The 27038-nt window shown below is 43.5% G+C and overlaps 1 protein-coding gene across 1 annotated transcript in view; it reads right to left on the bottom strand.

Annotated features, from left to right (window-relative positions):
* dnah9l (dynein, axonemal, heavy polypeptide 9 like) overlaps window positions 1–27038 on the bottom strand; it is a gene marked incomplete at both ends in the record, with an annotated part of 207600 nt that overhangs the window by 163611 nt on the left and 16951 nt on the right. Inside the window, 12 exons of the mRNA XM_084057033.1 lie at window positions 575–691; window positions 1464–1686; window positions 7492–7661; window positions 8431–8551; window positions 9977–10032; window positions 10671–10748; window positions 11844–12173; window positions 19663–19863; window positions 22276–22467; window positions 22775–22879; window positions 25729–25924; window positions 26160–26284. Coding sequence (XP_083913159.1) covers window positions 575–691; window positions 1464–1686; window positions 7492–7661; window positions 8431–8551; window positions 9977–10032; window positions 10671–10748; window positions 11844–12173; window positions 19663–19863; window positions 22276–22467; window positions 22775–22879; window positions 25729–25924; window positions 26160–26284 — 1914 coding nt within the window. The remainder of the gene's footprint in view (window positions 1–574; window positions 692–1463; window positions 1687–7491; window positions 7662–8430; window positions 8552–9976; window positions 10033–10670; window positions 10749–11843; window positions 12174–19662; window positions 19864–22275; window positions 22468–22774; window positions 22880–25728; window positions 25925–26159; window positions 26285–27038) is intronic.

The raw sequence follows: 27038 nt of genomic DNA, 5'->3' as shown, positions 1-27038 counted from the left end.
CTAGTTGTGTATACACACCTCAAATAGATCTGTAAGTTCAGTCTAGTTGTGTATACACACCTCAAATAGATCTGTAAGTTCAGTCTGGTTGTGTATACACACCTCAAATAGATCTGTAAGTTCAGTCTGGTTGTGTATAAAATAGATCTGTAAGTTCAGTCTAGTTGTGTATACACACCTCAAATAGATCTGTAAGTTCAGTCTAGTTGTGTATAAAATAGATCTGTAAGTTCAGTCTGGTTGTGTATACACACCTCAAATAGATCTGTAAGTTCAGTCTGGTTGTGTATAAAATAGATCTGTAAGTTCAGTCTACTTGTGTATACACACCTCAAATAGATCTGTAAGTTCAGTCTAGTTGTGTATACACACCTCAAATAGATCTGTAAGTTCAGTCTAGTTGTGTATACACAACTCAAATAGATCTGTAAGTTCAGTCTAGTTGTGTATACACACCTCAAATAGATCTGTAAGTTCAGTCTAGTTGTGTATAAAATAGATCTGTAAGTTCAGTCTGGTTGTGTATACACACCTCAAATAGATCTGTAAGTTCAGTCTAGTTGTGTATACACACCTCAAAGCGGACACACTTCCTGCGTATGACGGACACTTCGTTGGATTGCAGAGGAGCCACTTCATGTTTGACGGTGAAGGCGATCTTCCTCAGCGTCTTGTACTTCTCAGGTAGTTCCTGTAGAGGGCAGTATGACACATTTCTACAGGTTTCTTCATGAGAGTCTTTTGATTGTGATAGCTGGTACAGTGACAGTGTAAGAGTGACAGTGTAAGAGGGAACTGAACGGTTGGTGGTCAAATTGACATTTCTTTTGAAGCAGGTCAGTAGGTTAAGGGGGCGTGGCCTCTGCCCTCTGCCCTTCTTATAACTGTGATATTCCCAAAGCCCATAGTTTGTCTTAAGTCAGGGACTGGACTGATGGGAGGAGGTTAAGTTATTAAGGGGCCTACGGATGGTGACCAGACTTAGACCAAACTCCCTGAAGGCTGCGGGCCTGTTTTTATAACATGGTTATAATAGACGCTTCTGTGTAGAACCCGTTCAAATGATGATCTCCTGTCTGTAATCACACGCTGCAGCAAGGTTTGGACCGTGATACATGTGTTTGTGTTTGTTCGTGTTTGTTCGTGTGTGTGTGTGTGTGTGTGTGTGTGTGTGTGTGTGTGTGTGTGTGTGTGTGTGTGTGTGTTCGTGTGTTCGTGTGTTCGTGTGTGTGTGTGTGTGTTCGTGTGTGTGTGTTCGTGTGTTCGTGTGTGTGTGTTCGTGTGTTCGTGTGTTCGTGTGTGTGTGTGTGTGTTCGTGTGTTCGTGTGTTCGTGTGTTCGTGTGTTCGTGTGTGTTCGTGTGTGTTCGTGTGTGTATGTGTTCGTGCGTGCGTGCGTGCGTGCGTGCGTGCGTGCGTGCGTGCGTGCGTGCGTGCGTGCGTGCGTGCGTGTCTGAGCACACACCTCCAGCTGTGTGTAAACACTCTCAGGGAGCTGCTGTCCGTAGGTCTTCAGAAGCTCAGCCGTGTGTTTCAGAGGTCTGAAGTGCTGCTCCTCGCTCACCTGTCTGTCCCTGATGGACATCAGGTGTCCCATGATGTCCACCAGCCCGGCGTAGTCCCCGTCCCCCACGGGGACGGACAGGCCCTGCATGGCCCCCTGCACGAACGCTGCCAGGTCCCGAACGCTGAGGAGAGACGTTATTATAATTAACCCATTGAGACGTGAAGCCGATTCTACATGTCTCCTAAATCTCAACAGTTTTCTGATAAACATATGTTTCTATGTCAGTGGTGCTCAATCTTTTTCATGTCAAGGACCCCCAAAATTATATGTATTTGGCCGCGGACCCCCATCAAAATATGTTGTTCCAGGGACCCCCCCAGAAGCAAAGATTTGAGTTAAAAATGTTCTCTTTAAAAAATATATATATTCAAAGATTTACACACATTTTCACGATTTTTCAAAAATAGCAGATCTACAAGCTCAAGCTATGAGCTTGTAGATCTGCTATTTTTGAATAGCCCAAGGTGTAAAATAATGCTTTTTAGCTCAAATCTAAAAATGAGACAGTTCCAGGTCTCAATGGGTTAACCCTAACCCTGCTCTAACACTGAGGAGAGACATTATATAATTAACCCTAACCCTGCTCTAACGCTGAGGAGAGACATTATATAATTAACCCTAACCCTGCTCTAACACTGAGGAGAGACATTATATAATTAACCCTAACCCTGCTCTAACACTGAGGAGAGACATTATATAATTAACCCTAACCCTGCTCTAACACTGAGGAGAGACGTTATATAATTAACCCTAACCCTGCTCTAACACTGAGGAGAGACGTTATATAATTAACCCTAACCCTGCTCTAACACTGAGGAGAGACGTTATATAATTAACCCTAACCCTGCTCTAACACTGAGGAGAGACATTATATAATTAACCCTAACCCTGCTCTAACACTGAGGAGAGACGTTATATAATTAACCCTAACCCTGCTCTAACACTGAGGAGAGACGTTATATAATTAACCCTGCTCTAACACTGAGGAGAGACGTTATATAATTAACCCTAACCCTGCTCTAACACTGAGGAGAGACGTTATATAATTAACCCTAACCCTGCTCTAACACTGAGGAGAGACGTTATATAATTAACCCTAACCCTGCTCTAACACTGAGGAGAGACGTTATATAATTAACCCTAACCCTGCTCTAACACTGAGGAGAGACGTTATATAATTAACCCTAACCCTGCTCTAACACTGAGGAGAGACGTTATATAATTAACCCTAACCCTGCTCTAACACTGAGGAGAGACGTTATATAATTAACCCTAACCCTGCTCTAACACTGAGGAGAGACGTTATATAATTAACCCTAACCCTGCTCTAACACTGAGGAGAGACATTATATAATTAACCCTAACCCTGCTCTAACGCTGAGGAGAGACATTATATAATTAACCCTAACCCTGCTCTAACGCTGAGGAGAGACGTTATATAATTAACCCTAACCCTGCTCTAACACTGAGGAGAGACGTTATATAATTAACCCTAACCCTGCTCTAACACTGAGGAGAGACATTATATAATTAACCCTAACCCTGCTCTAACACTGAGGAGAGACGTTATATAATTAACCCTAACCCTGCTCTAACACTGAGGAGAGACGTTATATAATTAACCCTAACCCTGCTCTAACGCTGAGGAGAGACATTATATAATTAACCCTAACCCTGCTCTAACACTGAGGAGAGACGTTATATAATTAACCCTAACCCTGCTCTAACACTGAGGAGAGACGTTATATAATTAACCCTAACCCTGCTCTAACACTGAGGAGAGACGTTATATAATTAACCCTAACCCTGCTCTAACACTGAGGAGAGACGTTATATAATTAACCCTAACCCTGCTCTAACACTGAGGAGAGACGTTATATAATTAACCCTAACCCTGCTCTAACACTGAGGAGAGACATTATATAATTAACCCTAACCCTGCTCTAACACTGAGGAGAGACATTATATAATTAACCCTAACCCTGCTCTAACACTGAGGAGAGACGTTATATAATTAACCCTAAACCTGCTCTAACACTGAGGAGAGACGTTATATAATTAACCCTAACCCTGCTCTAACATTGAGGAGAGACGTTATATAATTAACCCTAACCCTGCTCTAACACTGAGGAGAGACGTTATATAATTAACCCTAACCCTGCTCTAACACTGAGGAGAGACATTATATAATTAACCCTAACCCTGCTCTAACACTGAGGAGAGACATTATATAATTAACCCTGCTCTAACACTGAGGAGAGACATTATATAATTAACCCTAACCCTGCTCTAACACTGAGGAGAGACATTATATAATTAACCCTGCTCTAACACTGAGGAGAGACGTTATATAATTAACCCTAACCCTGCTCTAACACTGAGGAGAGACGTTATATAATTAACCCTAACCCTGCTCTAACACTGAGGAGAGACGTTATATAATTAACCCTAACCCTGCTCTAACGCTGAGGAGAGACGTTATATAATTAACCCTAACCCTGCTCTAACACTGAGGAGAGACATTATATAATTAACCCTAACCCTGCTCTAACACTGAGGAGAGACGTTATATAATTAACCCTAACCCTGCTCTAACACTGAGGAGAGACGTTATATAATTAACCCTAACCCTGCTCTAACACTGAGGAGAGACGTTATATAATTAACCCTAACCCTGCTCTAACACTGAGGAGAGACGTTATATAATTAACCCTAACCCTGCTCTAACACTGAGGAGAGACATTATATAATTAACCCTAACCCTGCTCTAACACTGAGGAGAGACATTATATAATTAACCCTAACCCTGCTCTAACACTGAGGAGAGACGTTATATAATTAACCCTAACCCTGCTCTAACACTGAGGAGAGACATTATATAATTAACCCTAACCCTGCTCTAACACTGAGGAGAGACATTATATAATTAACCCTAACCCTGCTCTAACACTGAGGAGAGACATTATATAATTAACCCTAACCCTGCTCTAACACTGAGGAGAGACGTTATATAATTAACCCTAACCCTGCTCTAACACTGAGGAGAGACATTATATAATTAACCCTAACCCTGCTCTAACACTGAGGAGAGACGTTATATAATTAACCCTAACCCTGCTCTAACACTGAGGAGAGACGTTATATAATTAACCCTAACCCTGCTCTAACACTGAGGAGAGACATTATATAATTAACCCTGCTCTAACACTGAGGAGAGACATTATATAATTAACCCTAACCCTGCTCTAACACTGAGGAGAGACGTTATATAATTAACCCTGCTCTAACACTGAGGAGAGACATTATATAATTAACCCTGCTCTAACACTGAGGAGAGACGTTATATAATTAACCCTAACCCTGCTCTAACACTGAGGAGAGACATTATATAATTAACCCTAACCCTGCTCTAACACTGAGGAGAGACGTTATATAATTAACCCTGCTCTAACACTGAGGAGAGACATTATATAATTAACCCTAACCCTGCTCTAACACTGAGGAGAGACGTTATATAATTAACCCTAACCCTGCTCTAACACTGAGGAGAGACATTATATAATTAACCCTAACCCTGCTCTAACACTGAGGAGAGACATTATATAATTAACCCTAACCCTGCTCTAACACTGAGGAGAGACATTATATAATTAACCCTGCTCTAACACTGAGGAGAGACATTATATAATTAACCCTAACCCTGCTCTAACACTGAGGAGAGACGTTATATAATTAACCCTGCTCTAACACTGAGGAGAGACATTATATAATTAACCCTAACCCTGCTCTAACACTGAGGAGAGACATTATATAATTAACCCTAACCCTGCTCTAACACTGAGGAGAGACGTTATATAATTAACCCTAACCCTGCTCTAACACTGAGGAGAGACATTATATAATTAACCCTAACCCTGCTCTAACACTGAGGAGAGACGTTATATAATTAACCCTAACCCTGCTCTAACACTGAGGAGAGACGTTATATAATTAACCCTAACCCTGCTCTAACACTGAGGAGAGACGTTATATAATTAACCCTAACCCTGCTCTAACACTGAGGAGAGACGTTATATAATTAACCCTAACCCTGCTCTAACACTGAGGAGAGACGTTATATAATTAACCCTAACCCTGCTCTAACACTGAGGAGAGACGTTATATAATTAACCCTAACCCTGCTCTAACGCTGAGGAGAGACGTTATATAATTAACCCTAACCCTGCTCTAACACTGAGGAGAGACGTTATATAATTAACCCTGCTCTAACACTGAGGAGAGACGTTATATAATTAACCCTATCCCTGCTCTAACACTGAGGAGAGACGTTATATAATTAACCCTAACCCTGCTCTAACACTGAGGAGAGACGTTATATAATTAACCCTAACCCTGCTCTAACACTGAGGAGAGACGTTATATAATTAACCCTAACCCTGCTCTAACGCTGAGGAGAGACGTTATATAATTAAAATACAATAAAAACTAGAAAAAGTGTTCCTCGGATCACAGGTCTCCACCAGGTCAGGTACGTTATTGTGGCCTCCTGGTGGCGCTATAACAGGCCAATGTGAAAAGGGTGCCATTTCTTCCTCGGCCTAGTGGGAATGCGTGTGTGAAATTTCACGGAAATTGCAAGCTGAGGCATGATTGCCTCAGGCAGATGATTTGAGGCATTTTGTTCAAAATGAACCAATCCTGCAAACTCTGGAAGCCAACCTTAGCCAATCAGGATGGAATATGGGAAATGGGACAGATCCGTGTTGATCACATGACTATAGAGATACTGTGTACCGATTTGCATGACCTTTGGATAAAATCTGTAGGAGTAATGTCAAAAAATGGGTTTTGCACAAATCAGCCTCCTGGTGGCGCTATATGAAAATTTGTGAACATTTTGGGGCAGAGGTTCTGAATTGGCATCCAGGGAGTGTGTGTGCACAGTTTCGCAGCGAGCGGGCCAACGGTGCCGGAGATTAGCTGCTCACACACTGACGGACACACGGACGGACGGACAGGGGGTAAAACATACTCTCTCGCCATGCCTTTCGGCCTGGTGGAGACAACATATAAAGATGAAATATCATGCATTGTTGGGTTAAGGGTTAGGGTTTAAGGCAGAGGTGATGCAACTATGTTGATGTAGAGGGTCACTATATTTCCACACTCACTCCAGAGGAACACATTACATATACTGTCGGGCAGACAACTCTATCTCTGTATTTTAACGTTTTTTGTAAATTAATGCCGTACTTTGTCATTCTATGTCACACAAAAGTAGCAAAAATAGCAGATCTACAAGCTGCGATGCGTTTTGAGCTTGTAGATCTGCTATCTTTGCTACTTTTACATTGAAATACAGATTTGTTTTGCTATTTTTGAATTGGAATCCTGAAAAGTTACATTTTTATTTAATTTCAAATGCATTTGGTTATACTTATGTTAACTTTATGAACAACTGCTCTGTGCTCAGTGTGAATGCAGCGTTATGGGGGTCCCTGGGACAAGATCTGGTCAAATGGGGGTCCCAGGCCTAATAGGTATAGATTTGGGGGTCCTAACATGAACATGTTTGAGAACCACTGTGATAATCCATGCACACATGCATGCATGCGTGCGTGCGTCCACCTCTCATTAACGTGGTTGAGTATGTGTGTGTGTGTCTGTGTCTGTGTCTGTGTCTGTGTGTGTGTGTGTGTGTGTGTGTGTGTGTGTGTGTGTGTGTGTGTGTGTGTGTGTGTGTGTGTGCGTGCGTGCGTGCGTGCGTGCGTGCGTGCGTGCGTGCGTGCGTGCGTGCGTGCGTGCGTGCGTGCGTGCGTGCGTGCGTGCGTGCGTGCGTACCTCTCATTAACGTGGTTGAGTAGATGTGTGTGTGTGTGTGTGTGTGTGTGTGTGTGTGTGTGTGTGTGTGTGTGTGTGTGTGTACCTCTCATTAACGTGGTTGAGTAGATGCTCTTTGAACATCCAGCTCCATCTCTTGATGACGTTCATCAGAGTGACTTTAAAGGGTTTGACGTCCAGCTGTAACCAACCACTGAACACCCTCCTCTCCTCCAGCTTACTGACACGCCCATACAGAGACTCAAACAGGTTGATCTGAGAGAGAGACAGGTACAGAGAGAGAGACAGGTACAGAGAGTCAGACAGGTACAGAGACTCAAACAGGTTGATCTGAGAGAGAGACAGGTACAGAGAGACAGGTTTAGAGAGTCAGTCAGGTTGATCTGAGAGAGAGACAGACAGGCACATCAAGGGTGTGAGCACGACTCCAACTCGTCTCAACAATACTAAACCTTCTTACCGGCTGCATGGTCTGGAAAAGTAACTTTACAATAAATCTCAGTGAGAATACCAGCACAGGGAACAGTCCTTTAAAGGCACTTTTATTTATATATATATCCAGAAGGCATGGTACGCTGCAGAGAACACAACAACGTACACGTTTCGGCATCAAGCCTTCATCAGCGGTGTGTTCTGCGGGGAACAGAAGTGTCCTATTTATAGTGTCTGTAGGAAAGACAACTTCCCCTGTCTGTGTACAGACCAACAACTACCAACCAAGTCGTACACAAAGCACAGTCATAAGACACATTCATTACATTACAGTCATAAGACACATTCATTACACACATCAGAGTCTTTGAAGTCTTTGAATACAATTAAGTAAAGCTAATCTGAGTCTGTTCTAATATAGGGGTCCTAGTAAAGTAGTAAAACATAAACCATATTAATTCACAAAAATAATGCATAATCGGCTGAGTCCGACACATACCTAAACTAGAAAACATTAAGCCTTTTGAGTGTTTAACTAACAGACAGACAGACAGACAGACAGACAGACAGACAGACAGACAGACAGACAGACCTGTTCTTTGAAGTTGTCCAGAGTGGGCGGGTTCTTCTTCAGTTCGTAGTCTGCATAAAGCTCCGCCTCCTCAGTACTCAGAACATGACCGTACAGCAGGAACTGTCTCATGAACTCTGACCTTTAACACACAACACAACACAACAAAACACATTTATAATGTCATTTATCAGATGCTCTTTATCCACAGTGACTTACAATAAACAAGGTAAAAATCACACCCAGTGTGAAGTGGGCGGTGTGTGGTCATCACATGAAGAGTCTAGGACGCGTGGAGCGTTGTTCAGAGTGTTTTAGAGAAGAGAGAAGAGTCTAGGACGTGTGGAGCGTTGTCCAGTGTTTTAGAGGAGAGACAAGAGTCTAGGACGTGTGGAGCGTTGTTCAGTGTTTTAGAGGAGAGACAAGAGTCTAGGACGTGTGGAGCGTTGTCCAGGGTGTTTTAGAGAAGAGAGAAGAGTCTAGGACGTGTGGAGTGTTGTCCAGAGTGTTTTAGAGAAGAGAGAATAGTCTAGGACGTGTGGAGTGTTGTTCAGAGTGTTTTAGAGAAGAGAGAAGAGTCTAGGACGTGTGGAGCGTTGTCTAGGGTGTTTTAGAGAAGAGAGAAGAGTCTACGTGTGGCGCGTTGTTCAGAGTGTTTTAGAGAAGAGAGAAGAGTCTAGGACGTGTGGAGCGTTGTCCAGAGTGTTTTAGAGAAGAGAAAATAGTCTAGGACGTGTGGAGCGTTGTCCAGAGTGTTTTAGAGAAGAGAAAAGAGCCTAGGACGTGTGGAGCGTTGTCCAGGGTGTTTTAGAGAAGAGAAAATAGTCTAGGACGTGTGGAGCGTTGTCCAGGGTGTTTTAGAGAACAGAAAATAGTCTAGGACGTGTGGAGCGTTGTCCAGGGTGTTTAAGAGAAGAGAAAATAGTCTAGGACATGTGGAGCGTTGTTCAGGGTGTTTTAGAGAAGAGAGAAGAGTCTAGGACGTGTGGAGCGTTGTCCAGGGTGTTTTAGAGAACAGAAAATAGTCTAGGACGTGTGGAGCGTTGTCCAGGGTGTTTAAGAGAAGAGAAAATAGTCTAGGACGTGTGGAGCGTTGTTCAGGGTGTTTTAGAGAAGAGAGAAGAGTCTAGGACGTGTGGAGCATTGTCCAGGATGTTTTAGAGAAGTGAGAAGAGTCTAGGACGTGTGGAGCGTTGTCCATAGTGTTTTAGAGAAGAGAGAAGAGTCTAGGACGTGTGGAGCGTCGTCCAGAGTGTTTTAGAGAAGAGAGAAGAGTCTAGGACGTGTGGAGCGTTGTCCAGGATGTTTTAGAGAAGTAAGAAGAGTCTAGGACGTGTGGAGCGTTGTCCAGAGTGTTTTAGAGAAGAGAGAAGAGTCTAGGACGTGTGGACAAAATTACAATTTAAGGACTTTTAAGACCTTTATTACTCTGTTTGACCAGAATGGAACAGAGCCTTCATTAATATCATTGTTAACACATGTGAAGGAAGTAAGGAAGAGGCCCAAATTCTTTACAATATAGATAAAAACAGAACAGAACTAATATGAAGAACAGAAGTGTTCTGACCTGTCATCGGTCCAGAGATAGCGGTAGCTGTCCAGTGAGCTCTGGTATTCTTTCACCTGAAAACCAACATCACAACCTAATAAATGTATTGCTCACTAACATATTTTCCAGGGCTCCTCAACAGGGGGTCCAGGACCCCTAGGGGTGGATGAAGATAATGCATCCTCAGAGAAACTGCAGTGTGATAGAGACTTAATTTTATTTATTATATTTTTACATGAACCACTTGAACCCTCACATCCCTATTCTGGGTGGAACGTTAGTTGAAAATGCCGATCTACAAGCTCACAACGCGTCGCAGATCGGCTATTTTCGGCACAGAGCCAAAGGTCAAGTTTACAAAGTATTGAGGGTTTAAGTCATTAAATGTCAGAAAACACACGTTTAACATGAATCCAACAGTGGGGGTCCCTGCTTCATCTGTCTCTCAGCTAAGGGGTCCCTGCTTCATCTCTCTCTAAGCTAAGGGGTCCCTGCTTCATCTGTCTCTCAGCTAAGGGGTCCATGGGCTGAAAAATGTAGTAGAATTAACAATGCAAAACAAACAAACTAAATAGAATTGCAGGGAAAATCATTGTTTAATATCTTTAAAAAAAACAGAAACTAGTTTGTTTTGAAACTATAATAATTGTAGTTTTGGACACAGACGTATAAATCATGAAGCACAAAGAGGAGGAAGTGAACCAACGCTCACCTTAGCGATGGCGATGCGCGCACGTGAGCGGATGATGTGGCACAGATCTGCCAGCTCAGCCATCTCATTGATGTCAGACTTAGAAACAAAGGTTGTGTTTATTATAATCAGCTACAGTATTATCATGTTCATATAAAACTCCTCACAAAAAGTTAGGAAACTGAAAAGTAACTAAGTACATTTACTCAAGTACTATACTTAACTTAAGCACAATTTTGAGGTACTTCTACTCCACTACATCTCTGAGGAAAATGTTGTGCTTTTACTCCTCTACAACTATTTGAAAACTTTAGTTACTAGTTACTGTGCAGATATAAATGATTATATTATAAAACATACATTAACCACTTCAGCCCTATGTATCTATACATAGGCTACTTGAAAATAGCCGATCTACAAGCTCCCAACCCGTTGCGATGCAGATCTGATATTTTCAAACATTTTAGCACTTTTACTTTTGGTACTTTAAGTATATTTTGATGCCATTACTTTTGTACTTTTACTCAAGTACGTTTTGAATTCCGGACTTTTACTCGTAACAGAGTATTTCTACATTGCAGTATCGATACTTTTACTTAAGTCCATGGTTCTCAAAGCGGGGTCCGGGGACCCCCAGGGATCCTTGAGTGGGTTCCAGGGGGTCCCCAGATAAATGTTGGATAGTCAGTAACCAAATGGACCCTTATGTTGCTGTAACTCTGAGAGTGTACAAATGGAATGGACCCTTAAGGGTCCATTCCATTTGTACACTCTCAGAGTTGAAAAATATTCAGAACCCAAGATATGATGATTTGAAGATGTGCTGCTCCATTCACTTCTTGTTTAACATCTTATTGAAAAAGGCTTTATATCTCGCTTCCTAAGCTTTTTCTTTTACAATGTATTTTGGCAGTTTGGCACTCAGAGCCAAACTGCCAGAAATAAGTCAGGCACTGAATGAGTTAACGTGTTTTACCGCTATGGCGCAACGTGCCAATGACGTGTTTGACGTGTTTTCAAAAAAATAGTAAAAAAAAAAAAAAACGTGTTCAGAACCCAAGATATCATTATCTGAAGATTTGCAGCTCCATTCACTCCTTGTTTAACTTATACCTGAAAAAGGCTGTATCTCGCTTCCTAAGCACTTAGTTTTTTAAAACTCTGGGACAACATTTTGACTTTTTTTCCCCTCACCTGGTAGTCGTCCAGCTGCTTGTGTTTGGCCACTCTGGGTATGTATGAGGCCATGCTGCAGATGGCCGTCACCATGTGGTCCACGCTGTCGTAGAAGTTGCCCTCGCGGCTGGGGTCCAGCGAGGGGTCAAAGGTCATCTCCTTGCCGTTGAGGACCAGCTGAACCTCGAACAGCGGCGAGACGCTGCCCCCGGTGTTCTCCACAAAGTACTGCAGCGAGCAGCGCACCGCCCCCTGCAGGCTGACCAGCACCATGCGGTCTATGTGCTCCGTGTAGCAACGCCACTCTGGGCCCTCAGGGGCCGAGACCCCCAGCAGAGACTGGTTCTCCTGGAGGAGAGAGGGGGGGGGGGGGGGGGGGGGTCAGTCCAGTGGTTCTCACACCTTTCAGGCCACAGGGATGATGATGATGATTCTGTGTTCTCTAACATTATAACATGTTTAACCTGTGTAATGATGATTCTGTGTACTCTAACATTATTATAACATGTTTAACCTGTGTAATGATGATTCTGTGTTCTCTAACATTATTATAACATGTTTAACCTGTGTAATGATGATTCTGTGTCCTCTAACATTATTATAACATGTTTAACCTGTGTAATGATGATTCTGTGTTCTCTAACATTATTATAACATGTTTAACCTGTGTAACGATGATTCTGTGTTCTCTAACATTATTATAACATGTTTAACCTGTGTAATGATGATTCTGTGTTCTCTAACATTATTATAACATGTTTAACCTGTGTAACGATGATTCTGTGTTCTCTAACATTATTATAACATGTTTAACCTGTGTAACGATGATTCTGTGTTCTCTAACATTATAACATGTTTAACCTGTGTAATGATGATTCTGTGTTCTCTAACATTATAACATGTTTAACCTGTGTAATGATGATTCTGTGTTCTCTAACATTATAACATGTTTAACCTGTGTAATGATGATTCTGTGTTCTCTAACATTATAACATGTTTAGCCTGTGTAATGATGATTCTGTGTTCTCTAACATTATAACATGTTTAACCTGTGTAATGATGATTCTGTGTTCTCTAACATTATAACATGTTTAACCTGTGTAATGATGATTCTGTGTTCTCTAACATTATAACATGTTTAACCTGTGTAACGATGATTCTGTGTTCTCAACATTATAACATGTTTAACCTGTGTAACGATGATTCTGTGTTCTCTAACATTATACTGTAACATGTTTAACCTGTGTAATGATGATTCTGTGTTCTCTAACATTATAACATGTTTAACCTGTGTAATGATGATTCTGTGTTCTCTAACATTATAACATGTTTAACCTGTGTAATGATGACTCTGTGTTCTCTAACATTATAACATGTTTAGCCTGTGTAATGATGATTCTGTGTTCTCTAACATTATAACATGTTTAACCTGTGTAATGATGACTCTGTGTTCTCTAACATTATAACATGTTTAACCTGTGTAATGATGACTCTGTGTTCTCTACATTATAACATGTTTAACCTGTGTAACGATGATTCTGTGTTCTCTAACATTATAACATGTTTAACCTGTGTAATGATGATTCTGTGTTCTCTACATTATAACATGTTTAACCTGTGTAATGATGATTCTGTGTTCTCTACATTATAACATGTTTAACCTGTGTAATGATGATTCTGTGTTCTCTAACATTTCAGCTAACACCCTGATGTCATTGTTGTTAATGAAAACCATAGAGAGGTGTTCATTCTGGAGGTCGGCTGTACTTTTGATTACAGCTTAGAGGAAGCCTTCCTAACCAAAGTGCTAAAATATCATCAGCTAGAGCAGACCATCTCTCAGCTAGGCTACAGATGTAAACTTTTGTTTTTTATCTTTGGTAGTCTTTAGGGCACAAGTTGGTTTTGAAGGGCCTGCAAATGGCCTGCCTCTCCAAAAGGAGGGCTAAACAATTAGCAAGGTACTGCTCAATATCAGCTGTTATAGGAAGCCGCTCAATGTGGAGGAGGTGTTGGTTCCTTTACCTGTGATTGTTGTCCGCTGTGTTCGACAAGTATACCATCTTTTGTTTTGTATGTAACAACTAGAGGTCCGGCCGGCCGGCCCGCTAGCCGCGCATGGGGCTCTAGGGCTCTAAGGGAGCGCTTATTTTGGGGTACCAAAATGGTGGGATAAAAATTTCCAAAAGTAAAAAAATAAATAAAGAAATAAAGAAAAAAAGAAAGAAAAAATTGTGGGGGTCCGCGGACCCCCTGGTGGTGGTTCGCGGACCCCCTGGGAGTGTTGGGACCCCCGGGGACCCCGGTGGAACATGGCGGACCCCTTCGGCTGTTTTGTATTTTTTCCATGAAGGTGGTTGCTTGTTTCTGGCGCAAATGTGGCAACACTGATATTTTCTTGTGTTTTGTGCTTGTGTTGTTTTGGCAACGTGGCAACGCAAATGGCTGACATCACTGACGAATCCTTGCTATCTTTACTTCCGGGTTGCATAATGATGACATCACTGTCGAATCCTTGGTATCATGATCCTAGGCTATTGTGTAGCAGCAGATGCGCAGCAGCACAACGCGCTGTTGTTGTTTTCCACGCTCGCGCTAATGAAAGACTAAACGGAGAAGCGTGTGATTGTGAGGTTGAGCGTTAACGTATTAGCATTGTAGTGACCTGAATGGAGCGTGGAAGCAGAAGAGACGGTGCAGTGAAGGGGACGTGAAGGACGCGCTTCTGTTGTTGGGGCTATGTGGAGATGCAGACATTTCAATGGCGGCCGCTTCGTGTTGTTTCGGCTGTGCCCGTGGGCGTTCGGTGTCGGTGGTACCGTACCGTACACACGCTAAACAGTACCAAAGTGTTTCCCGTTCCGTTTTGCTCGTAATGTGGTGAGAGGAATTAATTATGTTGCGCGGTGGAAAATATGTAGTGAGAAATGAGAGGTGCCTTACGCAACGCGTAAATTAAGCGTGCACGTTGTGGCGGGTTTCGTGTAGAGATGTCCGATGTAGTTGTTGTGTTTAGTCGAAATCAGTGCAGTGGGTATCACTGCAAGAAAAGAGGCATTAACGGGCATTTTTGGGCATTTGCAGTTGCTCAGTGAACCCGCAGTTTGCTGGTGTTTTTGTACGTCATTGGAAATTTACAGTTGAAAATGTTTACTGTGAAATTCGTCTATATACTTTGGAAATCAGTGATTTACCGTTCCTCTGCCAGACAAAGACCCAGCAGGAGATTGGCCATTTCCTTTGACATCCAAATTCACTCTTTGTTTAAAGAGGGGATCTCTCTCTCCCTCTCCCTCTCTCCATTGCCAAAGCAAAAATGGAACAAAACAAAACTATAATCTTATTTTTTTTTGTTAAGGGCTTGAAAAAGGGCTTAATTTGTTAATCTTTTTTTATATATATAATCTAAGTGAATAAGAATATTTCCCATATCTGTTCACCGGATAGGTCTTAATTGTGTGTGTGTGTGTGTGTGTGTGTGTGTGTGTGTGTGTGTGTGTGTGTGTGTGTGTCAGAATCAGAATCAGAATCAGGTTTATTGTCACATCACAGGTTTACAAGGTAAAAAAGTGGGTGAAATTCGTTTTTGTACATCACTCCCATCGCAACGTTAGATTCCATAGAAAGAAGAGTGGGGAGAGAGAAGAAGAAGAGAGGTAGGGGGCAAGTGGGAAGGAGATCAACAAGAGAACAATAGAAGGCCAAAAACAAGTTATCTACATATTTACAAAGTACCTGAGATAAGAGACAAACTAAGGTGCCTGAGCATAAAGGTGCTTAGAGAGAAAAAAGAGCGCAATAATAAAAAAAACAAAAAAAGTTTGTGCGTTATACATGGGGATTAAGGTGCAGAGGGTCAGTGTGTGTGTGTGTGTGTGTGTGTGTGTGTGTGTGTGTGTGTGTGTGTGTGTGTGTGTGTGTGTGTGTGTGTGTGTGTGTGTGTGTGTGTGTGTGTGTGTGTGTGTGTGTGTGTGTGTGAGAAATGGCAGATCTACAAGCTATTACCCATAAAACATTATAGCATTATGTCATGGAACATTTCTCATATATTTCAGTTGATTGAAGGGGTTAACTTTTCATTTACCTATAACAGGAATCAGGAATCACTCACAGACTGTGTGACACTGGTCATGGCTGAACCCTCTGTATAAATTGGATGTTTATTGTTTCTAGAATGTGGGAGGAATCGAGGATTGATCTGTTTTAATTGTGAAATGTAAAATGTTGTGTTGTTTTTAAGGAAAGGTGCCTGGAGCATTTTTTTCATGTAAAAAACGTCTCTCTCTCTCTCTCTCTCTCTCTCTCTCTCTCTCTCTCTCTCTCTCTCTCTCTCTCTCTCTCTCTCTCTCTCTCTCTCTCTCTCTCTCTCTCTCTCTCTCTCTCTCTCTCTCTCTCTCTCTCTCTCTCTCTCTCTCTCTCTCTCTCTCTCTCTCTCTCTCTCTCTCTCTCTCTACAAATGAGCTTAATCGGCAATAAAACACAGGTTTGGCAGGTTTACGTTACAAAAATGGAACAAAACAATATATACTTTTTTCAATATCTTTGTTAATCTATGTTTTTTAAATAATTTAAAAAGTAATTTAACTCATCTAAATCTTAACTATGGTCTTTTGACAAAAATCACATTGCAATGCTTTGTATAATGTAGGGCTTAATTTGTTAATCTATGTTTTTTTTTATGTATACTCTAATCTAAATCTAAGTACCTTAACTAAAGTTTTTAATTAATTACATTGTAGTAAAAAGTGCAATAGTTGCCTCTGAGATGTAGAGTATAACAACATTTCCCATTCCAGACAGCTTTGACCAAAGTTGCTAATGATCATGTGAATGCTGCAGTGTCTCTCCACAGCACAGCCATTCACAACCAATGACTTTCCTTCTCAGTTTGGCCAATCAGGTTATCTAATTTTTTAAATCTTAACTGCCATCCACTGCAGCCAGATGAAAATCAGTTGACTTGACTGGCTGACTGACTCAACATACTTGAATTAAGGTAAGCTTCAAGCCTACATGACGTATTTATAAATTGTTAGTAGGATACATTATATTGTATTGCACTAGTATCACAAGAGCATAATATTATATGCCATGGATTACTGTAGCAGGAAACCTGGAACACTTTATGTCGTAATTGTGAAATTTGTTTGTTTTTGCAAACTAACTGAATTTGCATTTATCAATTACATGTCTGCAGAGTTGTCAGAAAGAAATAATCCTCTGTTACATTAAGTTTACAGTTTCCCCTTTGTTATATTTGAGTTAATACATACAAGGAGAGAAGGCCTTTATGCTTTTATAGTCCAACTAACTTTGTGAATCTTTCTGTTTGCAGGAGGCGGTGAGACGTCTACACAACTCTGAAAACAATGCCATGAGACTTGATCCAAAAGAAAGGTACGTTTTTTTTTTGTTGTATCACTGTGTAATTTACCCCAGCTAAGTAATAACAATACATAACATTTATATAGCGATTTTCTTAGTACCCAAAGTTGCTTTACAACAAAACAACAACTTTATTAGGAGATAAATACTTCTAAAAAGGAACCAGTAAGCTAAGGCAGAAACAGAGGTTTGAATTAGGGGGGAGGGGAAGGTGGGTTTTGATGCAGGCTTTGAATAGGGTGGGGTGGAGGTGTGAGCTTCGAATGGAGGGGGTTGGAGTCTGGAACTGGCTTAGACTTTTACAGGGGCCAGTTAAAAATTGCAGTCACATGTAGGTTCTCTTTTAGAGCAGTGTAGATGTGGAATTGTGTTGTTTGTGTAGATAAACAACTAAATAGATCCTAATTGTGTTTTCCTTGTATTTCAGCGGCTTGCAGGACACACTTTGAGTCTCTGAGAAGAAGCCATCGCCTGGACCAGCCAGAGAATGCTGACCAGAAGAAAAAGCTGAATGCCTCAATGAAGACCCGACAGAGAAGATTGAGGGTAAGTTATATGGAACTGTTTGTAAGATGTTTTTTTGTTTTACATTCTGTGTTCCTGTAATAATGGTAATGTAATACATAATTTAATTGCTATTCTATGTTTTACAGTTGATGACCACCAGGACTGCATATCTGGAGTCTGATGGAGAAAGGGCCGTGTGGGGGCATGCAGTTCCTGAACTAATGTCAGATGAAGAGGACGGCATCGTAGATGGACGGGCGGTGTGGATTGTTTCATCTCCACCCGAGAGAGATGAGGAGCTTTCTGCTTTATGCCAGGTGCTTCAGGAGAGGAAAGACAACAGAAGAGACCCGCGTTCCCTTCATCACCACCGCGTGCGACGAGACACACCGGCACAGAACAGCTCATTTTTAGCTCTCTTACACAGTAACTGTTAAGTTGTCCAGTTTGGTGGAGGGACTCCAAAGAGAAGCAGAGGCCGTTCGTTCAGCAAGACACTGCATGAGAGACAGAACTACATTTTATTTTTTTATTATTGTCCCCTTTGTGGGAGTTTTTTACAACTTCTGGGGGTCCCTGGAAAAAACATTTGGGGATGTGGAGATGGGGATTTTTTTTTTTACTGTTTTAGAAGATATTTTTGAATAGCCAAAGTATACTGTATACTGTTTTTTTTTTTTATCAATAAACACAATTTACCTGACTGAGATTGTTGCCTATTTGTTTTCAGAATCTTGTATGTATATATGTGTGTGTGTGTGTGTGTGTGTGTGTGTGTGTGTGTGTGTGTGTGTGTGTGTACACACACACACACACACACACACACACACACACACACACACACACACACACACTGTGTATATAACTAAATAAATACATACAAATATACATAAATAAATATATATATATACATTAAAAAAATAAAAAAAAATAAAAATATATATATATATATATATATAAAATAAGGGAATAAGGGGGGGGGGGACCACCCCCCAGATCCCTAGGGGGGGGGGCACCACCCCCCAGGTCCCTAGGAGGGGGGTCCTTGTGAGCCCCCCCCCCCCCCCCCCCCACACACAATGTGACCCCCAAAATAAGGGAGGGATGCCCACCTACGTCACAGCCAATCATAGGTGGCTTATTGCACATGCTCAGTAGCATTGCTCGAGATAGGGAGGAGGGAGGGGGGATCTCCCCCCTCCCAAATTGTGGAAATCCAGGTTAGGGCTGAAGGTGTGATTTTCTGGCAGCAACCCCAGCAGGGGGTCACGCATACTTAATTTGGTACCATACAGGAGTTTACCGACTCACAAAACTTTGAGTTTTCCGAGTGGAAAACTCTTGTAAATTCTTGTAAATTCTCTGAATTTACATCTCATATTCATCGGTTTTCATAGCCGGAAACCTTGTTTTTTTTGCAGTGTATGGCGTCAAGTCAATCCTCGATTATGTAAGTAGATGCTCTGCTTTACATGCACTTTGTAACTGACTGTTTTCCCTTTATCTGACTGCACTGTGTTTATGTCCTTTGTACATCCTGTACTTCTGTTTATGTGGACATAAATACATATTTCAAAGGTGTGTGTGTGTGTGTGTGTGTGTGTGTGTGTGTGTGTGTGTGTGTGTGTGTGTGTGTGTGTGTGTGTGTGTGTGTGTGTGTGTGTGCGCGCGCGCGCGTGCGCTAGTGATGCGCGGATTGACCCGTAACCCGCGGGTCAACCCGCGGGGACCCGGGTGGGTCGAGTCAGAATTTCAGAGGCAATTATGCGGGTGAGCGTCACCCGCATACGCGCACTAGCGTGCGCGTGTGTGGTGTGTGATGTGTGGTGTGTGGTGTGTGGTGTATGTGTTGTGTTGTGTGGTGTGTGTGTGTGTGTGTGTGTGTGTGTGTGTGTGTGTGTGTGTGTGTGTGTGTGTGTGTGTGTGTGTGTGTGTGTGTGTGTACCTGCAGCAGGTTGTGTGTGTGCTCTCCAGTCTTGGTAATCAGTGTGTACTGCTTGGTGAAACACTCGTCCATGTCAGAGAGGATGAGGAGGGCCGTGTTCCTGCTCTTCCTGGTGATGAAGGCCTGGTGGCTGAACTTCCCCATCAGTGATTGGATGGCCTCCACGTTGTCCTTACTCTGCTGGACGCGACTGGACACGCCCTAGTGGTGGGACAGAGAAATACAGGGTTAGACTGGACACCCCCCCTAGTGGTGGGACAGAGAAATACAGGGTTAGACTGGACACCCCCTAGTGGTGGGACAGAGAAATACAGGGTTAGACTGGACACCCCCTAGTGGTGGGACAGAGAAATACAGGGTTAGACTGGAACCCCCCTAGTGGTGGGACAGAGAAATACAGGGTTAGACTGGACCCCCCCCCCCCAGTGGTGGGACAGAGAAATACAGGGTTAGACTGGAAACCCCCTAAAACACATCACAATACGACACATGTGAGCTTGTAGATCACAAGGTCTCTAGTGCAGAGGTTCTCAAATATTTGTTGTTAAATAACTTTTTCATCCATGGTCCCCCTGAATGACATTGTTACTTTACAGCAGTGGTTTTCAACCTTTTTTTGCGTCAAGGACCCCCACATTGACACACATTAGCCCAGGGACCCCCATTTGAAAAGATATGCCAGGGACCCCCAATAAGAGACGATTTTTACGGCTCTAGCAGTGATTCTCAACCATTTTAATTTCAAGGACCGCCAGTTTGACATGCATTAGGCTACAGACCCCCATTTAATGGCATTTCTATCACTGGGACCCCAGTTTATATTGTAAAATCAATGTTAATGTAACTCTGAGAGTGTACAAATGGAACCAAATGGACCCGTTTGGGTCCATTTGGTTTCATTTGTACACTCTCAGAGTTACAGACCCATAAGGGTCCATTTGGTTCCAAACTATCATTTAGCTGGGGACCCCCTGGAACTCCCTCAAGGACCACTGGTGGTCCCCGGACCACTGGTTGAAAACCACTGCTTTACAGCATCTTACATTTATGTCATATTAACACAACTCCTTGAGTGCCATTAACGTGTTTCACGTGTTTTTACCGCTATGGCGCAACGTGCCAATGACGCGTTTGACGTGTTTTTGAAAAAAATGTTCAAAATGTTTTTGTTTTTTTTAAACATGTTCAGAACCCAAGATATCTGAAGATTTGCAGCTCCATCCACTCCCTGTTTAACTTAGAACTGAAAAAGGCTGTATCTCGCTTCCTAAGCACTTTTTTTTTACCTTGATAATCTCTGACACTAGCTGGGACAACATAGCCAGAAATAATTCTGGCAATTCTGGCACTCAATGCCAACGAGTTTGGTGTTTTATAACCCTTTCAACCGCTCACAGAAATGTTGTATCCATTATGATCCATGGATCATGTGTTTACAAAGACCATACATCCACCAACCCACATCATGTGTGTACACAAAGACCATACATCCACCAACCCACATCATGTGTGTACACAAAGACCATACATCCACCAACCCACATCATGTGTGTACACAAAGACCATACATCCACCAACCCACATCATGTGTGTACACAAAGACCATACATCCACCAACCCACATCATGTGTGTACACAAAGACCATACATCCACCAACCCACAGAGAGTTACGTTTTCAGAGACAAGCGGTCGTGAGGTAGTTTTCACCCGCGCATCCAGGCTGAAGGCACCATATCTGGCAATAATGCACGCACCACCCCCCCCCCCCCCCCCCCCCTGGAGAAAAGCCTGGAGATGGAGGCTAAGTAAAGCCACTCAGGTCCTTTATAGTGAGTATAGAAGGTCCTTTATAGTGAGTATAGAAGGTCCTTTATAGTGAGTATAGAAGGTCCTTTATAGTGAGTATAGAAGGTCCTTTATAGTGAGTATAGAAGGTCCTTTATAGTGAGTATAGAAGGTCCTTTATAGTGAGTATAGAAGGTCCTTTATAGTGAGTATAGAAGGTCCTTTATAGTGAGTATAGAAGGTCCTTTATAGTGAGTATAGAAGGTCTAAGTGGTTGGTGGTTAAACAGAAATGATTGCGAACGCGGAAGGAGGCGCGCCGAAGAGTGCGCCAGAGTGCAGCTACAGTCAAAACACAAACACACACACACACAAACACACAAACACACAGTCCGTAAATACACAATATTTTCGAGCTGCGTTCGCTTCCAGCGTTCGCGCGTCTTACTTGTACATTCATAATATGATCTAAGTATTCTGAAGGGTCTCACAGCTCCCACTTTGAGAAGCCCTGCTCTAGTGGTCTATACTACAGATGTAAACAGTACCTGGACCAGGTCTCTAGTGGTCTATACTACAGATGTAAACAGTACCTGGACCAGGTCTCTAGTGGTCTATACTACAGATGTAAACAGTACCTGGACCAGGTCTCTGGTGGTCTGGATCTAAACAGTACCTGGACCAGGTCTCTAGTGGTCTGGATGTAAACAGTACCTGGACCAGGTCTCTGGTGGTCTGGATGTAAACAGTACCTGGACCAGGTCTCTGGTGGTCTGGATGTAAACAGTACCTGGACCAGGTCTCTGGTGGTCTGGATGTAAACAGTACCTGGACCAGGTCTCTGGTGGTCTGGATGTAGTCCCACAGGTCATCCTGGGCCCAGGTCAGCCGGGTCAGGGTGGGCTCCAGCTGCTGTCTGGTCCGCTCCATCTCGTCCCGGACCAGACCCAGCTCTACAGCCAGGATGGTGCTGTGGAGCCTGTTGTACCACTGAGCCACCTGGGTCAGGGTCTGACTGTACTGTACACACACACACACACACACACACACACACACACACACACACACACACACACACACACACACACACACACACACACACACACACACACACACACACACACACACACACACACACACACACACACACACACACACACACACACACGGTTCAGGGGTCAGTCATGCGAACACCAAACAGTCACACTAAGACAACTACATTGCACCCATAGGGGGCGCTACAGCAGTGTTTCTCTGATCAGCATTATATAGGGTCTATAGATCTGTTAACTCACCATGTATAGAGTCTATAGATCTGTTAACTCACCATGTATAGAGTCTCTCTCTTAGAGAACAGCTGTAGAGCAGCTTTAGGAATGTTGTCGTTCTTCAGCAGACTTAAATACTTCACCTCCCTCAACACAGACGTCAACTAGAGAGGAAGAGATGACATGACACATCACATGACATGAGACATCACATGACATGACATGTCACATGACATGACATGTCACATGACATGAGACATCACATGACATGAGACATCACATCACATGAGACATCACATGACATGAGACATCACATGACATGAGACATCACATCACATGAGACATCACATGAGACATCACATGACATGAGACATCACATGACATGACATATCACATGACATGAGACATCACATGACATGAGACATCACATGACATGAGACATCACATGACATGACATATCACATGACATGAGACATCACATGACATGAGACATCACATGAGACATCACATGACATGAGACATCACATGACATGAGACATCACATGACACGAGACATCACATGACACAAGACATCACATGACATGAGACATCACATGACACAAGACATCACATGACACGAGACATCACATGACACAAGACATCACATGACACAAGACATCACATCACATGACACATCACATGACTAACTGCTGAAACTATCTGGTCAGTTAAAATGGTAAAAAATGGTAAATGGTGCATTTATATAGCGCTTCTATCCGAAGCGCTTTACATAGATTGTGCCATTAACCCATTCACACACACATTCATACACCGATGGCGGAGGAAACCATGCAAGGCACCAACCTGCTCATCGGGAGCAATTAGGGGTTCAGTGTCTTGCTCAAGGACACTTCGACACTAACTCTAGGGGAGCGCCCCAGCCCGGGATCGAACTGGGAACCTTGCGGTTTTCCAGTTCACACTACCCGGCCACTCTACCCCTGAGCCACTGCCGCCCCGTAAAAGTTAAAGTATGACATTTAGCTTGACAGCCAATTGTCACTCAAATAATTGCGCTAAACGATGTGTTTCTGTCACATTGAACATCATGAATAAATGTGACTTTTCTTTCTGGCTTTTAGGCTTCATAGACAAAAGTCATACAGGGCAGATATGACACATACTGTAACATATTTGATTATGTTATACTTTCCGAAAAACAGCACTAGTGGAAATAGCCGATCTAGTAGATCGGCTATTTCCAATATTTTTGAAAAAGTTTTCTTTAAAGAACATTGAAATGATTATGAAGAGTGTGTAAAAATAATGATTATCTGAAATAATGTTTAAATGTTTGAGCATGTAAACATGGTTCACACCGGGTTAGGCTGTGGTTGATGTCAACAGGGTTCACACAGGGTTAGGCTGTGGTTGATGTCAACAGGGTTCACAGGGGATTAGGCTGTGGTTGATGTCAACAGGGTTCACAGGGGGTTAGGCTGTGGTTGATGTCAACATGGTTCACACAGGGTTAGGCTGTGGTTGATGTCAACAGGGTTCACAGGGGATTAGGCTGTGGTTGATGTCAACAGGGTTCACAGGGGGTTAGGCTGTGGTTGATGTCAACAGGGTTCACAGGGGGTTAGGCTGTGGTTGATGTAAACAGGGTTCACAGAGGGTTAGGCTGTGGTTGATGTCAACAGGGTTCACAGAGGGTTAGGCTGTGGTTGATGTCAACAGGGTTCACAGGGGGTTAGGCTGTGGTTGATGTAAACAGGGTTCACAGAGGGTTAGGCTGTGGTTGATGTCAACAGGGTTCACAGGGGGTTAGGCTGTGGTTGATGTCTACAGGGTTCACAGGGGGTTAGGCTGTGGTTGATGTCAACAGGGTTCACAGAGGGTTAGGCTGTGGTTGATGTCAACAGGGTTCACAGAGGGTTAGGCTGTGGTTGATGTCAACAGGGTTCACAGAGGGTTAGGCTGTGGTTGATGTCAACAGGGTTCACAGGGGGTTAGGCTGTGGTTGATGTCAACAGGGTTCACAGAGGGTTAGGCTGTGGTTGATGTCAACAGGGTTCACAGAGGGTTAGGCTGTGGTTGATGTCAACAGGGTTCACAGAGGGTTAGGCTGTGGTTGATGTAAACAGGGTTCACAGGGGGTTAGGCTGTGGTTGATGTCTACAGGGTTCACAGGGGGTTAGGCTGTGGTTGATGTCAACAGGGTTCACAGAGGGTTAGGCTGTGGTTGATGTCAACAGGGTTCACAGAGGGTTAGGCTGTGGTTGGTGTCTACAGGGTTCACAGGGGGTTAGGCTGTGGTTGATGTCTACAGGGTTCACAGGGGGTTAGGCTGTGGTTGATGTCAACAGGGTTCACAGGGGGTTAGGCTGTGGTTGATGTCAACAGGGTTCACAGAGGGTTAGGCTGTGGTTGATGTAAACAGGGTTCACAGAGGGTTAGGCTGTGGTTGATGTCAACAGGGTTCACAGGGGGTTAGGCTGTGGTTGATGTAAACAGGGTTCACAGAGGGTTAGGCTGTGGTTGATGTCAACAGGGTTCACAGGGGGTTAGGCTGTGGTTGATGTCTACAGGGTTCACAGGGGGTTAGGCTGTGGTTGATGTCAACAGGGTTCACAGAGGGTTAGGCTGTGGTTGATGTCTACAGGGTTCACACGGGGTTAGGCTGTGGTTGATGTCAACAGGGTTCACAGGGGGTTAGGCTGTGGTTGATGTCTACAGGGTTCACAGGGGGTTAGGCTGTGGTTGATGTAAACAGGGTTCACAGAGGGTTAGGCTGTGGTTGATGTCAACAGGGTTCACAGAGGGTTAGGCTGTGGTTGATGTCTACAGGGTTCACAGGGGGTTAGGCTGTGGTTGATGTCAACAGGGTTCACAGGGGGTTAGGCTGTGGTTGATGCCTACAGGGTTCACAGGGGGTTAGGCTGTGGTTGATGTCAACAGGGTTCACAGGGGGTTAGGCTGTGGTTGATGTCCACAGGGTTCACAGAGGGTTAGGCTGTGGTTGATAACTTACAGCAGGGTGGAAGTTGACCTGGAACAGGCCTGTCTCCTGGTCCAGGACCATCAGAGGTTCCTCCAGGTGAGACAGACAGATGTCCTCCAGTCCTCTGGTCCAGGAGGACACCAGGTCCTGGTCTAGACGCTCCAGAACCTGAAGAACCCGCTCACTGTTCTGGAGAACCTCGTCTGCTTCTGCACCGCCCAGAGGCCTGAACACGAACACGAACACACACACACACACACACACACACACACACACACACACACACACACACACACACACACACACACACACACACACACACACACACACACACACACACACACACACACACACACACACACACACAGGTCTGTAGACACCAATGGGGGTCCCTTCGTCCATATGTTTGCAGTGTGTGTGTGTGTGTGTGTGTGTGTGTGTGTGTGTGTGTGTGTACATACATGTGTACTATCATGTTGAGGTGGGTCCTGTGGGTCAGGATCAGGTCTCGGAGCTCCTGAGACCATTTCAGGTTTCCAGACACAGCAGGAAGGTTCTTGTCCAGGAACGCACAACCTGTCTGCAACTACACAACATACACAACATAACACACACCCTGTCTGCAACTACACAACATAACACAACGTAACACACACCCTGTCTGCAACTACACAACTTAACACATGCAGTTCATTTAAGACGTGGAGGCGTGACCAATGCCATGTAGCCCCCCCTCTGTATCTATAGAACATGGACTAACCTGGTCTCTGTGCTGGTCTAGGGTCAGCTGACAGGTCTGTATCTCCTATAGAACATGGTCTAACCTGGTCTCTGTGCTGGTCTAGGATCAGCTGACAGGTCTGTATCTATAGAACATGGTCTAACCTGGTCTCTGTGCTGGTCTAGGATCAGCTGACAGGTCTGTATCTCCTATAGAACATGGTCTAACCTGGTCTCTGTGCTGGTCTAGGGTCAGCTGACAGGTCTGTATCTCCTATAGAACATGGTCTAACCTGGTCTCTGTGCTGGTCTAGGATCAGCTGACAGGTCTGTATCTCCTATAGAACATGGACTAACCTGTTCTCTGTGCTGGTCTAGGGTCAGCTGACAGGTCTGTATCTCCTATAGAACATGGTCTAACCTGGTCTCTGTGCTGGTCTAGGATCAGCTGACAGGTCTGTATCTCCTATAGAACATGGTCTAACCTGGTCTCTGTGCTGGTCTAGGATCAGCTGACAGGTCTGTATCTCCTATAGAACATGGTCTAACCTGGTCTCTGTGCTGGTCTAGGGTCAGCTGACAGGTCTGTATCTCCTATAGAACATGGTCTAACCTGGTCT

The sequence above is a fragment of the Gymnoscopelus microlampas genome (assembly GCF_963454915.1).
Source record: "Gymnoscopelus microlampas genome assembly, chromosome: 5".
NCBI lineage: Eukaryota > Metazoa > Chordata > Actinopteri > Myctophiformes > Myctophidae > Gymnoscopelus > Gymnoscopelus microlampas.
This window is presented reverse-complemented; position numbering and strand designations above follow the sequence as displayed.